General features: G+C 33.4%; 1 protein-coding gene across 1 annotated transcript; it reads left to right on the top strand.

Moving 5' to 3' along the window:
- The first annotated feature begins 314 nt into the window (after nucleotides 1-314).
- LOC145617253 (E3 ubiquitin-protein ligase UPL4-like) lies at nucleotides 315-14,646 on the top strand. Its single transcript, XM_081671950.1, has 19 exons — nucleotides 315-464; nucleotides 1,059-1,729; nucleotides 1,848-1,958; nucleotides 2,055-2,171; nucleotides 2,325-2,483; nucleotides 2,625-2,786; nucleotides 4,066-4,218; nucleotides 4,375-4,496; nucleotides 4,589-5,726; nucleotides 9,966-10,064; nucleotides 10,237-10,288; nucleotides 10,400-11,610; nucleotides 11,777-12,004; nucleotides 12,100-12,204; nucleotides 13,141-13,221; nucleotides 13,311-13,379; nucleotides 13,479-13,607; nucleotides 14,035-14,118; nucleotides 14,217-14,646. Exons 2-19 carry the CDS (start codon nucleotides 1,079-1,081, stop codon nucleotides 14,280-14,282), a joined length of 4,737 nt encoding a protein of 1,578 aa, XP_081528076.1. The 5' UTR covers nucleotides 315-464; nucleotides 1,059-1,078; the 3' UTR covers nucleotides 14,283-14,646.
- Nucleotides 14,647-18,173: the final 3,527 nt, after the last annotated feature.

Here is an 18,173-nt window from a genome sequence, read left to right as displayed (position 1 = left end):
ACCTGCCCAAATTTTGATCACCTCTATAATAAAAGACTCCAAAGGCCCAAAGCCTTTAGCCTCAGCTAAGGTTATGAAATTGCTTTACACAATAGTTACTATGGAACACTTCATCATATAATAACCTAAGTAGCAGTAATTAATTTGATTATGAAATTTCCCATAATCTTTATCGTATTAACCGGGATTAAATCTTTATTAGTTACGGAGGGAACTGTATAATCTTTCGTAAACTTTGATCATTATCAAAACTCTGTTTATTTATTAATTATTAATTTTCATAAATAAATACACCTATAAAGGTAAACAAAAAAAAACAAAAAAAAAAAAACAACATAGAGGCGGTGATATTATAGAAACCCAAGTGCAATTTACACCCTAAAATTCACACTTTTTGCTTGCAATTTGGGTACAATCGAAGATCATTACATTTGTGGAAATACCCATCAAGTAATTTTAATATTGTAAGTCAATTTTTCTCTTACAATCTTATCTTCATTAATTTTTTGTATTTATTTTTAATTAAATTTAATGTTTAATTTTGATCGATTATATTGTAAATATTTTCCCATTATTTGGTGCAATTCCGACTCTTATTTGTTGTGTTGAATTGGATTAGTAAGTCTGATACTTGTTTACAAAAATTCTAATTTGTTAAAATTTTCTCTGTGTATTTTTTTTTTGGTGATCAATATTGTTGATCAATTTAAAATTGAAATATTATTATTTTTGGTTTATTTATATCATATTCAGTGATTCTGTTTTATGATTTTTTTTTGGATGATTGTAAATAGTTTTTTTGTGATGGTTTAATTGATATTAGTTTAATGCTCCTATTGTGACACAATAATTTAGCTTTAAACTTAAATATAGTGTTGTTTGTGATGGTTTAATTGATACTAGTTTTTTTTGGATAATTGGATATATTGTTGTTGGTGATGAAAATTTGAACTAGTAGTTTATATGCTCGCAATTGTGACACTTGATTGAATTTTTTAGTTTAAACTCGAAAATATAGTGTTGTTTATGATGGTTTAATGTAAGTGTTTTTTGTACAGGGTGGGTGGTAGACAAGTTAATGGGGGATAGTATAACGGAAAGTAGGGGTCAGAAACGAGTAGAAATGGCGGAAGATCTGCCTGCAGATAAGCGGGCATGTAGTTCGCTGGAGTTTAGACCGAGCTCGTCGACTGTAACCCCTGCGACGAGTACAGCATTTGAGATGCGTGTTGGTGATATGGAAACTTCATCTTCATCTGCAGCTTCAGCCTCTGGACATTCTGAGGGTGATGGCGAGAGGGATTCTCCATATGGGTCATGTGATTCTGATGATATGGAGGATGATGATGATGATCGATATAGCAGTCTTCGTGAGCTTCAACGTAGTCAATCACAGAGTCATAGTGCCAAATTTGATGGGATTGTTTCTTGTTTGAGTAATGATGCTGAGCCTTCAGGACAATTAGCTGCTTTAACTGAACTTTGCGAACTTCTTTCGTTTTGTACTGAAGATTCAATATCAAGCTTGATAGCTGATCGATTTACTTCTGCTCTTGTAAAGTTGGCAAAGCATGAGAACAGCCCAGATATCATGCTTTTGTCTATCAGGGCTTTAACTTATTTATGTGATGTTTACCCACGTTCTTCTAGTTTACTTGTCAGGCATGAAGCAGTTCCTACTTTGTGTGAGAGACTGTTGATCATTGATTATCTTGATGTAGCTGAACAAGTATGTCCCCTCTCCGTTTAACAAGCAACCCCATAATGTTAAAAACGTTTTAGCTGTATGTTATATGTTTATTCGAATATGTATTGTTTGATTCATGTTAGCCACTTGTTTCATTTAGTGCTTACAAGCATTGGAGAAAATTTCTCGTGATCAGCCACTTCCATGCCTGCAATCTGGGGCAATAACAGCTGTTTTAGGTTATATAGATTTCTTTTCTACTACCGTCCAGGTGAGTCACCGTGAGTTAATTGGCCAATATTTAAATTTTTAGTCTTTTTTTTTTTGTAACTTAAAATTGTATTTTATTCATTTTTGTTTGTATTAGAGAACCGCGCTACGCACTGTCGTCAATATATGTAAGAAGCTCCCATCTGAATGTCCTTCACCTGTCATGGAGGCAGTTCCTAGGTTGTGTATGCTTTTGCAGTATGAAGATCAGCAGGTTTGTAAAGTGTCATTTTATATATTTATTTATTTGTGTATTTATATTTTGTTTTAGCCTTTGCTCCTGCCATGGATGTCACACATGTGACTTGTGACTTTCTTTTGCTCTTCTCTTCTCTTCTCTTAATCAACTTCAATGTGTACTCTTCAGCTGGTAGAGCTTGTAGCCATTTGCTTGATCAAAGTAGGAGATTGTGTGAAGGACTCTCCGGGAATGTTGAGTGAGCTTTATGGTCAAGGACTCATTAATCAAGTCATTCATCTCATAGAATTGAATAGTCGAATCACTTTAAGCCAACCTACATACACTGTAAGTTATGATCCTTTCATATTCAGAGCAGCTCTACAGCAAGCCTTTGCAAATTATTCCAGCCTTATAACTGAACTTTCGTTTCCTGTCTTGGAGAGGAAAGCACTGTAGTCATGTCTGTTTTGCTATGTTGTGATACAGGGTCTTGTTGGACTAGTTGCCAAAATCGCATCTAGATCAGCTGATGCTGTAAGAACTCTTTTTGAGCTTAACATTGGAAGAATTGTAAAGGATGTTTTGTCAAATTCTGACATTTCTCACGTAACTCCTTCCCCTCGTACAAAAGACATCAATTGTTCTCTGGTTTGTGTTATTACTTCCCTTTCTTTTCTTTTTAAAATTGTTGGATTTTGTGCCAATCTGTAATTTGATGCTTTCATCTGATATTTATTGTGTTGCTAAGGTTATCATGTGTGAATAATATTTGATGAATTGTTAACAAGCAGTACAGAAGCGATGGGGGTATAAGGTGGGAAAAATCTTTGGCATGGAGGGGCATTGTGATTAAAGAGAGTTATTAAAGCAGATTTTATACTGCATGTTCTATTTGGTGGGAGAAATTGGCTTTTATCCCAGATTTTTGAATAGAATATTCACAATATCATAATAGCTGTTGTAAATGTTATTAATGTATTATTAGATTAGTTAATGATCAAGAGTTATCCTTGGAATTGTAAAAGTGATTAAGATGGGCATTGTGACCTTATGAAATATGGCAAGAACAATGTCACTGAAGATGCTATCTAAAATTTTCATCTATACATTAAAGATAAGATATTTAATCTATAAATCTTCTATTTGAAAAACTAACGTTTAAGGTTTCAATCAAGCCTAGAACTTCCCTATTCTCTTTGGTCCATCAGAACCCATTATTACATTTTAGTCGTATACATGTCTTTACCAAAGAAGCCTCTTTTTTAAGAAGTGCTGTCCATGAGGAGGGCAATAAATCCCCATAGGCAACACTACAAACTAAGCACCATATTCACACTTTTTTTGTTCTGTTGCCCCCTACCACGTCTTGTCTTCATCAATGTCATCGTAATCTCAAATTTTTAAAATATTACCAGCACATTGTGAGATTCAGGAAGGATATGAGAGGGGAAAACAAAGTGCACTGTGATTAATGCTTTTCAAGTTTAGTATCAAAGCTGTTTAGTGAACCCGAAATATCAAGTTGGTGAGATATATGATGATGTCCCTTGCCTCTTGGAGTACTTATATGTGAAGCCTATTGGACTAATGGTGGAGGCTTAGGATGTGAGCCTGTCAATTTATACCGGATTGCTTATGTGTTTGAATTGAAATTACTTTGAGTTTTTGATTCGAATGATATCTTGGGTGCTGAAAAACGAGATTATGCTTTGAATGGAAATAATAATAAAATATTTATGAACCGGCTAACAGGCTCATTATTTTTCTGACCTAAAATTGTGAAGGTTAATTTTTAACGTATCATCTAGATTCTAGGAAGCTTTGTTCATCTACCTTGATGTAATACTCATCTATCTTACTTCTCAAATGAGCTGGCATCAATATTTTGGTGGATGAAAGTATAAATTATCAGCCTTTTATGTTTTAGGTGCATGAAGTTCTGAAGTTGCTGCATGGGCTGCTTCCTGAAGTAGTCAAAGATAAGAAGGAAGAACTCTTGTCAAGCACGGACAGAATATTGTTGGATCAGCCTGATATAATGCAGGAATTTGGGACAGATATTCTTCCTACTTTGGTCCAGGTTAATCCACTAGTATTTAGACACATTGGCTACCTTCTTTGTTTCCTAGCCTCTGTGGTTTCTTAAGAGTTTTATATTTTTTTTATTTTATTATTTTTATTAATAAGTTTCAAATTTAATATAAATTTAATTTTTATTGCTGTATTCCATTTGCAGGTAGTTAGCTCTGGTTCTAATCTGTATGTCTGCTATGGATGCCTTTCAGTTATCAGTAGATTATTTTACTATAGCAAACCCGAGACTCTTCTCAAATTATTTGAGAATATTAACATTGCAAGGTAAAAAATCCTTGATCTATCTTTGGGCAAACATTTACCATTACCAAATTTTTTTCATAATAAATATAACATCTCTTTGAACTGCATGACAGCTTTTTGGCAGGAATTTTCACTCGAAATGATCATCATGTTCTGCTATTAGCTCTACAGATTGCAGACACTGTCCTGGAAAAGCTTTCTAATGTCTTAATGCAATCTTTTATCAAAGAAGGTGTTCTATTTGCAATTGATAACCTTCTCATGCCAGATAGTTGTTCACAGCAAACTTTTCCCATGACTGGCAGTAGCCAAAGTAAAAAGATTCTTGTGAAGGAGGTTGTGGGGTGCTTATGCTATTTCTATCATACCAGAAAGTCACAGTCCACTATCGAATCTGAAAAATGCAAGGCTAACAAAGAATCTGTTATCAGCCTGGCTGAGCATCTGAAGACGAATTACTTCTCTGTAGAACTACATAGTTCTCAGAGCATGGTGACTGATTTACTTGAGGACCTTAGAAATGCTTCTCATACAGTGAATGATTTTCTAAACATATCCCTGGACAGGGAAGCCGGTGCTCAGAGGGAAGAGAGACTCTGCAGTATTTTGGATAAAGTCATACTTCAACTTGGAGGGAATGTACCTGTTTCAACATTTGAGCTCATAGAAAGTGGCATCATCAAGGCATTATTGAACTACCTATCAAATGGTCAGTTTTTAAGCAGCTCATATGTCTCTGATGACCTAACGCAAGCTTATGGTGTACAAAAAAGATTTGGGGCCTTTGCAAGAATGTCTTTGTCGTCACCTGACCCAACCTCACAAGATTTACCATTGTCTTTGCTTGTGAGAAAATTACACAGTGCCCTTTCAACTGTAGAAACTATGACTGTTATGACAGGTTATGCAACCAAGCAAAGAGGCTCTTATGCAACTGTTCCTAATGGACGTTCAACCACGTATCCATCTCTCAAAGTTCGCTTTGTGAGGGGAGAAGAAGAATTGTGCTTGGGTGACTATTTGAAAGATGCTGTGACTGTTGATCCTTTTTGCCTTGTGGAGGAAATTGAACAATATCTACTGCCCAAAGTAGGCCAAACAAGAAAGGAATCTTCAGAAGCTGGTACCCAGGCATCCCTTGAAGCAAAAACTGAATCTAATCAAGCTCCTCTTAATGCTGCCTCCCATTCATGCAAAGGTGTTAAACATTTGGGATCAGGGAGCACTTGCACTGTTACGCATGATTTGCAGGTTAGCTTCTTGCTTTAAATTGAGTCTTAGTTTTTCATTTGATTTCCATAATGACAATGTATGTAAAATATTCTCTTCTGTTCAGTCTTTACTTGGTAACCTTGGTAATCTCTTCTAAGTGTCCTTATTTTCTTCTAAAATACAAAGTAGTATTTCTCCTGTGCATGCATGGGTTGCGTTATTTTTATTTTTTTATTACTTTTTTATTATCGAGTTATATTAATGTAGTTGACCTCACTTATGGGATTAATGCTTTGATTGATTGAGTCAATATTAATGAACACTGTTTTATTAAAATATATTTCTATAATGCTTATTCAAAATCTAAGACATCATTTTTTTTTTTTTTAATGTAAATAAATTAAATTTAGAAATTATATATTTTTATTTAAAAATACTAATGAATTGAAGTTAAAGGCAAACTAAGTAGTAAATCTAATATATATATATATTTAAAGGAGAATTTTTCCGCGAGTTTTTTGAGAGCCACGTAGGATATTTAAAGGGGAGTTTTTCCCCGAATTTTTAGAGAGCCACGTAAAATATTTAAAGGGGAGTTTTTCCTTGAGTTTTTAGAGAGCCACATAGGATTTAATTTTCTTAGCGCGTCATGTAGGATTATAAATTTAAGTTGTAGCCAATTAAATAAGAGATTATTAATTTTCTTACAATTAAATAATTCAAATGCCACGTAAGCAAAATTGACGAATGAGATTTTAATGTTTAAATTAATTAAATACAAAATATTATCTTTTGAGATTAGGAATTTTATCTAATATTTTAAAACTAATATAATAACAATTTTAATCACACAAATATGAAAAATATTTTTTTAAAAAATACTAACAAAACATAATAGTAATAATAATAGTAATAGTAATAGTAATAGTAGTAATAATAGTAATAGTAATAGTAATAATAATAATAGTAGTAATAGTAGTAATAGTAATAGTAATAGTAATAGTAAGACAAAAGTAGCAATTCAGTTTCAGTTTGAGCTTGGAAGCAACCTGCGAGACAAGGGGTCTTCAAAGACCCTTTGACTAAGCCTCAAGAATAAGTATAAGGAATAAGGGAGGAAAGCCAAGATTAGTTGACAACAGTAAAAAGATGAGTGCCTAATTCTAAAGCCTTGAAGAGGACAAGCTCTCTCCTAGCGCGAGACAAAGCTTAATAGTAATAGTAATAGTAATAATAATTGTCGGTCATATTTTATCAATGTAAAAAAAAAAAAAAAAAAAAAAAAATTGAAACAAAGTCAATGGAAGAGAATTTGTTTCACTTTGTTAAATCAGGGGGTGAAACTAACAATGTATTGTATAGGCATGATGGTTCAAAAAAATGAAAATACCAAGAAGAAGCAAATATGCATGGTGGTTATTTTAGAAAATATAAAATTTAATGGAAATACTTGATGGGGAGGGCCACGTGGCATCATCTAAGCAAATTTTTCTTTTTTTATTTTAAAAAATTATTAGTATACATTAGTATAGATTGCTAATAATTATTTATAAACGCAATGGCAATGTGTCGTTTCTGATGTCTTTTAATTGTAAATTTTATTTTGAAAGAGTTTATTAATATGGGGGAGCTAATTGAAGAGAACTGAAACAGTGGAGCATATATATAAAATGAAGGATTTGACTTGCAAATTACTCAAGCTAGAATCAGCAATAATCAGAAAACAAGCTTTAGTTGGAGGTTTTTGTCTGATCCAAGATTGTCTGATTGATGTGCTGTGCTGTGCCACCTCTATGACTTGCTTAATCTGTTCATGAGCTCAGATTGCAATTCTCTGCTAATGATGCTCTCCATATCATTATAATTTGTTTTAATGCTGGAGGATTTGTATTTATGTCTTTGGAATTTGGTAAATGTTATCTTAGAGCTCCCCTTCTCACCTATGGTCTCATATCATGCCAGGTTCAAAGAAATTCATCTGATTCATTCCTTTTCTATTTCAAATCTTATCTCCTGAGCCCTGACAGTTATAGTTTGTGTTTGATATTAGTATACCTTCTATCTTTCTACCCTACGTTAAACAAAGATCTTATGCTTCTCTTTTTAGAACCTTTGTATTGAAGAATGAACAGCGTTATTTTTGTTTGTGATTTGAAATATCATTAGTTAGGGAATTAGTTTTCAAGGTTCATTCATCATGAGCTATCTGTTGTTCTGTGATTTAAAAACTTTAAACAAATCTTTTAATAATTAGTAGATTTGTGTTATTCAGTGAAGCATTATTCAGGTGTGGGAGGTAGACAAAGGTGGCCTGAGTTTGTTGCTAACTAGTAGCTTGATCAACCCAAAAGCATTAGGTGCAGGTGTAGGGAGTGGGAATGAAACTAGAAGATCTTACCTCTTAATATTTTCTATATTTGGTCAAATTATTAACAAATAAGGCTGAAAGTAACCAAACAAATCTAAAGTTTATTGTCAATTTTTAAAACCAATGTTACCCTGCTAGGGATGTAAAGTCCCAGTCGTGATCTAAGTATTAAATTCCATAGTAGTAGTGTGCTAGTTTCTGGAGGTATAAGTTGTTGAGAAATGATTGTGCCATTTATGATGGTAAAGGAATTCGTGTGAGAGCATTGAAACAGGCAGGAAATTCTGTGAGAAAGAACTCTTCTATCTCAAAAGTCACTAGCCTTATGTTTTGGAGGGAGATCAGACCTGAGATGCAACATTATCATTGCTTTTTAAACATTTAGCAGTGTGGCAACTTGTGACAGTGAACTACATGGCATAAATCATAGTGGATTTATCACTAATGGAGATTTTTGCCATAGCTCCATGGCACAATGGTAAAAAGAATAACATAAATAACCGAAGGGAAATCGAGCAAAAGTCTTTACTCTGTGTAGACTGGATTATGGGTTTTTTTGAGAGAAAGGTCTCTAGAGAAAACCACGTGTCCAAACATGAATTAAATCCTAGTCGAGTACCGTATTGTTTATCCAGTGTTTCATGTAATTTGTTGTGGACATCTTAATCTTTCGGACATCCAACTCAGAATTTAGTTATTCACATTAAGTCCAGGTCACAACTCTTCAGTATTATCATGCATGGGGTTAGCTGCTTCAATGCATACTTTAAAATGTTTAGCATTCATTCATGCTTGGGAGCTATAATTTTTTTATTTTTGAGAAAAAGGACTCTACCTTCACCATAATGAAATATGTTTAGTAATAATAGCATGGTATTTGAATTTGACCTGAATTTTTTTATTATTATTTTTTAATTTTCTTCATTTTCAAAACATTTGATTATGTATTGAATGATTTTAGAGGTTGATTTTTTCAACAACCAAAAAAAAAAAAAAAAAAAAAAAAATTCGTATTAACGTCACTAACTTTTTCTTATGAAAATAAAACTTTATTTATGTTTGAAGGAGTACAAAAATGAAATTCTTATTTTTCAAATCAAAAATAAACTTTGGGATTATTGAACTGCGAACAAAATAAATTTAAAAGCAACGGAACAATTATAGCGTTTCGAAACTAAGAAAATAAAGGTGGTATTTGCGTGCTATTTCGTATATTTGCCCTTCAATTCCTCACATTGTGCGAAATTGAAGAACTTTGTTTCATGGTAAAACCCGTAAGCTCTTTTTATGAGGCCTAAATGTGAAATTTTTTGCTGGAAGTGTTAGAATTTGAAACTGTACGAAACCTTCACAGGGACTTAGGGACAAAGAATGGGGAAACAGTTATATCAGAAGCTGTAACAGGATGTTTTTATGTCAGCAATTAAATTTAAAAAAGAAAAGATAAATATTTAAAATTATATCTTGTTACTAGGTTTATAATTCTATCTTAAAATATTCTATTAACTAGAAATACTTTTGGTGAGGGTTGATCTAAACCAGCCCGTTATGTATATATTTCAGTATGCCAAATATTAAACAAGTTATTAGAAACAAAAGAAATATGGAAATCCTTCATTCTTTGGGGATGCTATCAGCATCAAATAACATGTACTAAGGTGTGTTACCTGCATGTGTGACTTGTACAGATTATGAACTGGAACAAAAACAAAAGAAAGGAATTACTTTTTCTAATATTCAGTACTTGTGAATAATGTGAAACACCAGTTACTAGCTATAAATTTCAAAATGAAAAAGAATATGTTGATCTATTTGGTATGGTTTCTATAGGTAGAATCGCTGGCCTATTGCTCTAGCCTATTGACCACTCTTGGTTTATAAATCTTATTAGAATCTACTGCTACTTGCAGGAAAATGGTGATGATAAATCTCATAGCTCAGCTATGGACATATCTGATGTGGGGCAGACAAAGGTTATTGGAGCAGAAGTGTCAAGTGAAATTCTATCTGTGAGTTGATCTGCTTTCTAATTAAGAGTCCTCAAGTCTGTTGTTTTTGCACTATTGTCTGAAAGCTATAAAAATATCAATATTATCTGGCCTCCAAAATACTGTCTACTTCATAAATCTATTAGTGCTGTAATGGATTTGTGATTAACTTCTAATGCTTTGGCTGTTTCAGGGATCTCTAGAAGAGGAAATTCCCTTACCAAATGCAACTGAAAACCTAATAGGTGAGTGGGCTTGACATGCTACGTCTTGGATATTGAATTTTCTTGTTCAAATTTCTTTCCATCTTGAATTATCTTAAAATCATTGTAAAATTACTCATTTGATGTGTGCAGAAACTAGCTCTACCTGCCTATGTGTTGATAGTGAAAATAGTAGGAAGGGCCTGTCTCAAGCATCCTTCAACAAAGAGGATATTCCATCAAAGTTGGCACTTTACCTCGATGGAGAGTTGTTAGAATCTTCATCTACCCTATACCAAGAAATTCTTGAAAGACGAGTGAATGGTTCAAAATTGTGGACTAGTACACACACAATAACGTATAGGAGAGTAGCAGGTAATGAGACAAGCAGTCTTAAGGAATCTAGTAACATGTATGGCGATGCTGCAATAGATAAAGTTTTGTTATGCCGGCAAGTTATGCCACTTTTCTCCAACATATTTTCTCATGGACTTGGTTCTAAGCTGGGTTCATCAAGTACATCAACTGATATATTATTGCTCCTCAGATGTTTGGAAATGATGAACCGCTTTTCATATCATTTGGTATCTTATGAAAGAGTGAATGCTTTTGCTGAAGGTAAAATAGACGATTTGGATGAGTTAAAAGTAGCACTTCCTAGACTGTCACAGTATGAATTTGTGAGCAGCAGATTGACAGACAAATTAGAACAACAGATGCGGGATCCCTCATCAGTCCATGTTGGAGCCATGCCATTGTGGTGTAGTCAGTTGATTGCTAGATGCCCATTCTTATTCAGCTTTGAGGCAAGATGCAAGTTTTTTCAGTTGGCAGCATTTGGTAAAGCGCAAATCCCACCTAATACGTCATCTCCTAGTGATTCAAATTCGTCTAGAGACAGGAGAGTTTCTGTTGGTAGTCCACCTCGTAAGAAGTTCCTGGTATGTCGGGAACGTGTTTTGGAGTCAGCTGCTCAAATGATGGATCTTTCTGCACAAAAGAAGGTAGTAATTGAGGTGGAATACAGTGAAGAAGTTGGTACAGGTCTTGGTCCAACACTGGAATTTTACACATTAGTAAGTCATGAGTTTCAAAAGGCTGGCTTGGGTATGTGGAGAGGTGATTATATATCATCTACTAACAGTTGCAGGAAGCAGGATTCTAGTTCCAGATTGATGGTATCTACTTCTGGACTATTTCCTCGCCCTTGGTCACAGACATCAAGCAACATAAATGGGATAGAGTTTTCTGATGTTATTAAAAAGTTTAAGCTCTTGGGACAAATTGTTGGAAAAGCTCTTCAAGATGGAAGAGTATTAGATATTCCTTTCTCCGTAGCATTTTATAAACTCATTTTAGGGAAGGTAATACTATTGACTTTTATCACCACTCCCCCCCCCCCCCCCAAAAAAAAAAAAATTATAATAATAATTTAAAAAAAAAAAAACTGGACTAAGGAGGTTGGATTTGCTTTTGGCGTTTATGACTTAGGTGCTTTTTTCATCAGTAAAGTTGTTTATGTTATGTTAGGAACTCTCTCTGTGTGATATGCAATCGTTTGATCCTGATCTTGGAAGGATTTTGCTGGAGTTTAAGGCTCTTGTTAACAGACAAAAATGTGAATCTGCATGTGGGGATAATACTGCTCATGTTGATGGTTTGAGGTTCCGGTGTACAAAGATTGAAGATCTATGTCTTGATTATACTCTCCCTGGTTACCCTGAATATGTCCTTTCATCTGGGAGGGATGACGTGATGGTTCGGATCAATTATACTTCAATACTGCTTCAACTCTTTGAGCATAATAGGTTTTCAGCGTATCAAACTTACAAACTGCTTCCATTTTTGTATAGGTTAACATCAACAATCTGGAGGAGTATATTTCTTTTGTTTTGGATGCTACATTACAAACTGGAATATCTAGACAAGTGGAAGCTTTTAAATCAGGATTGAATCAGGTTTGGATTTGTAATGCTTGTAAGATTTTAGAGTCTGGCTTATTTGTTTATTTTAGTTTTGAAGTCTTAAAATTATGAAGTGTTGTTTGCTATTTGGTTGCACCTTATAACCTTAGTGTGGATTGGATCATTGCTGTAGTCTCAATCATGAATGAATCTTGGACGTCTGAAGATGTGATATACTTCCTATGTTTCTTTTAACTTGCAACATCTTTTAAGGCACCCAATTTTAGGAGATGATTAGTGAAGGTTAACGAGTGATATTATCAAAATATTTTAAACCTGAGGATTAGACTTGGGTTCGGTATCATGTGTTAAAATTACTTTGAAAAATTAGTCCGTTTACACTATATAATCTCGACCTCAAAGTGCATGCCACAAGGTTGTGTTTCAAGTAAATAAAACGGAGGAAGTATATATTTATTGAAAGCTGTCAAATTTTTTTATTTTAAAATATATTGGGACTTAAGTGGTTGAAGCTCCGCTTTCGTACTGAAGTAGGGACCTAAGAGAGTACTTATCCCCCTCACTTATAAGCAGTGTTAATATTAACACCAATTATGTTTTTGAGAACATTGAGAAGTTTTTGATTTTGGTAATTATGTTTATGTACTACAATTTCTAAGGAAAATATAAGTAATTTAATGCTTCATCAATATCATCATTAATTTTTATTTTGATCAAAGTTATACAATAGATAATTTTGTTTGTTTCTTTTTTTCTTTTTCTTTTTTTTTTGTTATTATTATTATAATTATTATTATTATTATTATTATTATTATTATTATTATTATTATTGTTATTTTTATTTTTATTTGTTATTGTTATTGTTATTGTTATTGTTATTGAAGCTGAACTAATCTTTTAATCATGTTATGCTTACTTTACTGTAGAAACAGAATATGGTTTGTCTCTAATAATATGAACTCTTTTCAGGCAATATCTGATAAGCATCTTCATCTTTTTTCTGAGGAGGAGCTTGAGCGTTTGCTTTGTGGAGAACATGATTCTTGGCTTGTATGTGTGCATGGATAACATGTTAATTTATTTTGTTGAAGCTGGTAAATATTTTTGTTACTTACTCTAAATTTTATGATGGTTTTCAGTCGGTTGACCTGTTTGATCATATCAAGTTTGATCATGGATATACGGCTGGCAGCACTCCAATCATCAATGTAACAACTTTCAAGTTCCCGTTTAATTATGTATTTTAGAAGTTTATGCAATTCTTTGTGTGCACAATGAACTTACTGTCTACTTTTGGTGGATTTCAGTTATTGGAGGTTATCAGTGAGTTCACTTATGAGCAAAGACGTGCTTTTCTTCAGTTTGTGACTGGTGCACCCCGGCTACCCCCTGGTGGTTTGGCTGCCCTTAATCCAAAGCTGACAATCGTGCGCAAGGTCTTATAATCTGAATTATTAGCTTATTAAATAATTATTATGTTTGGAAAAATTGTTGCATATCCTGAAATTGGCGGATTGGATTCCCATGATACTTTCATTAGAAAATGATGAGATTATGTGAGAGACAACTAAAACAAAGGTTATATTGTTAAAATCAATATTAAATCCTAATATGACTACTATTCTAATTGAGGGATTAATATTTTCTCCTTTCCTTGATTATGTCCGCACTTCAAAATTTGAATATTATTATGAGAAAGTAAGAAACATACCATATTACGAAAGTGAGTTATATTGAGACCCAAAGCATGACTTGCCCTTAGAAGCAAACCTGAGCTTTTCAATCCTTAATTCTCAGTGTGCTTCAAATTTTTTTGGCATTTCTATTCCATCTACTTTTCTGACTTGTTCTTTGCTTATGCAGCATTCAAGCAACTTCCCTGATGCAGACTTGCCTAGTGTGATGACATGTGCTAATTATCTGAAGCTACCACCATATTCTTCCAAGGTGATATGCCATGACTATATATTATTTATCTTTTTTTTGGTGCTTCTGTATTTCTTTACCGTTTCCAATAGATGTTACATCCTGAAACCTTTGTGCAGGAGAATTTGAAAGAGAAGCTTTTATATGCCATAACAGAAGGGCAAGGTTCATTCCATCTGTCATAGCCTGAACAAAGATAGGTACCTGCATCGTGGATTTGTAATTACTAGGCTAGATTAGAGGTTCCGCTGTACATACAAGGAGAAAAATGACATGATGTTGGAAGAATAGCTGATAATGTCCAGCAAGAGAAAGAGATGACCTCCATTTCTGACTACACTGAACTTTGTATATAGCAGGTGCATATATATTCAGTCAGTTGTTTTAGCCTTTAGGAGTTGTACAGGTAGGAGTTTAAGCGTTATAGGTATCTCTTTCTACGTCCTTTTTTCGATCATTGTGAATTGAATATCAATTCTAGTAATTTCTAATCATGGATATGAAAATAAGTATGTATATATTTATTTAGTAAACTCTGTTTCAGTGGTTTCCCTGTGTTCATAGTTTATGGCTTTTGAAGTTGGAAATTTCTAGCTATGTGCATTTTTGGTTTCACATACTTTTTAGTGCAGGGGAAAAATAATAACATTTGTTTATTTTTTGCACTCCGATTCCTAAATACTAGTATTATGCAGTCTCATACTGTATTTAGGAATATGATATAATACAGGTTGACTGTAAATAAGATTCTAAAAGAGAATATTAATTTAAATTAAATATTAGTTGTACTAATTGACACGCATGTGCATTTTATAACTTATTAAAGACTAAAGAGCATTGGTTTGAAAACATATTGAGTAAACCAAGTAGAATTGTAATACATATACAAAAACTATTGTCAAATTGGGAGCTAGTATATGAGATAATGGCATATAATGGTTGAAACCTGAGTTTGCCGATAATTGAAGCTGAGTAAATTAGATCAACAACATATCCTGTTATATAACATTTTAATCTAGCTGGCTATATGACATGGGTATACATATATATATACATATATACATATATATATATACATATACATATACATATACATATATACATATATACATATATGTATGTATATATATATACATATGTATATGTATATGTATATATATGCATATATATATATGTACATGTATATATATACATATGTATATGTATATGTATATGTATACATATATATATATGTATATGTATATATATACATATGTATATGTATATGTATATGTATACATATGTATACATATGCATATACATATACATATGTATACATATGTATACATATACATATACATATACATATGCATATATATACATATGCATATGTATATGTATATGTATATGTATACATATGTATATGTATATGTACACATAAAACCGCGTGGACCTATTTATGCTGACATTTGAGATATTGCCATATCATTGAATCTTAACCATCAGATTTGATTTGATCTTAGAATATTTCCTGTGGTTCCTAAACTGTGGTCTTGATTGTTTACCACCTCTATTTCACTATTATATATATATATATATATATATATATATATATATATATATATATATATATATATATAATGTGTTTTGTTTGTGACAAAGCCGTAAATTGCAGTCAGCCCCTCCACTAAATAGTTTATGTAGAATTTTAAAAAGATAGTTTGGATAAAAAATTCTAGCAGAATTGAAAATATGTAAAAAGCAAACAACACAAATTCAAGTTGATCAGCATAATGCAATATTTTTGCTTATTGCATAATCTGTCCTTTGCTTCGAATCTGTCCTCTGCTTATGCTGCTCCCCCCTCCCTTATGCTGCTCCTTTACTTCTCCCCCCCCCCCCCCCCCCTCTTATGTTGCTACCTTGATGCTTCCCCCTTCCCTACTGCAATTCCCTTGTTGCTGCCCCTCCCCTGCTGCTATTCAAGTTTATATTCAAGTTTTTGTTGTTTGAAGATTAGTTAAGGTGGTTTGGTAATGGATATAGACCAACCTTATATATTAAAGCAGCAAGATAAAAAAAATCAAATTACAGCAATGCACTAATTTGCTGTAACTTCTGATTCAGAGGCGCTTAATTTGCTGTAACTTCTGTAAATTACAGCAATGCACTATCAAAAATTACATATAATGGCAGTAGCATTGTGAATTAATATTGTTGTATTCTCTCTTATATGGCAGACTCATAAAAAAGCCAAGGGGTTGTTTGGAGTTCCATTCGTTCATTATGACACTCTAGCAGAAATTTATGCAAAAGACAAAGCTACCGGAGATGCAAGTGAGTCGTTTGTTGATGCTATAGAAGATATGGATCAAGAGATTGATAAGCAACCATTGAATGTCGAGAGTGATGAAGAAGATGATGTGAATTCTACTCATTCGGACACTTATTCTTCTACAAGTCAATCTAGAAAACATCCCATGAAGATAGAGGATGATCATTCAACTCCTTCAAAAATGGCAAAAGTGAAGGCTTCTACGATTCATTCTTCCGCAAGTGATTCTAGTACTCAATCCGAAAAACGTTCTATAAAGGCAAAGGGGGCTAAGGTGAAGGAATAGAACAAAGTAGATTTGAAGAGTTTGTGTAGGAATGATGATGATGATTTGGTGGCCTCCCTCCATGATGTATCTAACAATTTTGGGAAGATATTTGAAAATATCAATGTTAATCTTGGGACTATGGCTAGTGCATGGTCTAAAGCGGAAGAAAGAGAGCAAATAATGGATGAAAAAGTGAACAAGGTTCTGGATGAGGTGATGAAGTTAGATGGAATTTCTCCATCCGAAGCTTTGGAGGTTGCTACAATTCTCATGGCGGAAGAACATAAGCTTCGCATCTTCTATCAAGCCCCAACTAATATGAAGAAACAATATGCAATTGATCTTCTTAAGAAGAAGTAGAAAGTTTTGTCCTAAGTTGTTATTGGAGTTAATGTTTCAATGGTTATTGAATGCCTTTTTTTTATAATATTTTTTTTTTTTTTTTTTTTTTTTTGAGAATACTAGAATTTCAATGCTTTTGTAATCAACAATTATGTGACTTTGCCTATATCTAGCATATGATATATTATGGTAATCGGTTCAAAAAATTATATATATATGTATATTATGGTAATTAGTGTTGCTCTACATTGTATAATGTTTAGCAAAAGTTAGCCAAGATAACAAAAAAAAAAGGAAAGGTATTTGTTTCCAAGTTATCTATGCCAAACAAGAAGAAAGGGATTGGTTATCATTGTTTACGTTTCCTTAGTAATACCAAACAAGTAGTAAGGGTAACACTATATATTACCCTTTCCCCTCCTAATTTGTTTCCATTCCCTTACATCTACTAATTTGATACCAAACGCCCCCTTATTGTGTATATGCAGTCATATAATTGAACCAGACATAATATCATTTCTTTAATTTAGTTTTTGATCCAAACTCAAAATATTATTATTTTCAGAAAACCTACGGATAATATTATTATTAGAGATCAATTTCCGCCAAAGTTAGATGGATTTGGGGGAAAGGACCTAAGCAAACAAGGTCATTACAACCATTCAAATCCCATCTAGCTACATGGTGCGCTAAAGTATTACCCGCACGTTTAACATGAGAAATAGAAAAGCAAGTGAAAGACCGAGAGAGATTACAAATATCATCAATCAATAACCCTAGGGAGTAAAGCTAGCAGCAGATTTCTTCATGCCCTGCACCACATTGGACGCATCACTCTCAAGCACCAGCTAGGAAAAGCCAAGTCTATTAGCCACCTAAAGCCCGTAGCGACAAGCAGTAGCTTCAGCAACATTTGCAGCCCATCCAGCCTTCTCATGTTGCAACAGTAGATAAGACCCTCCCTGCAGCATCCCTGATCACGACCCCAAGTCCATTCACCCTTCCTATATATATGAGCATCACAGTTGACCTTCACCATTCCCTTAGCAGGCCGCTTCCAAGATGTTTCAGATTGCATCACAGGAACCTCCTGACCCGTAAACAATTTCTTTGCATACTCTCCATGATCAGCAACAAATTTAGACATGTTTG

The sequence above is a fragment of the Chenopodium album genome, chromosome 26 (assembly GCF_948465745.1).
Source record: "Chenopodium album chromosome 26, dcCheAlbu1.1, whole genome shotgun sequence".
Lineage (NCBI taxonomy): Eukaryota > Viridiplantae > Streptophyta > Magnoliopsida > Caryophyllales > Amaranthaceae > Chenopodium > Chenopodium album.
This window is presented reverse-complemented; position numbering and strand designations above follow the sequence as displayed.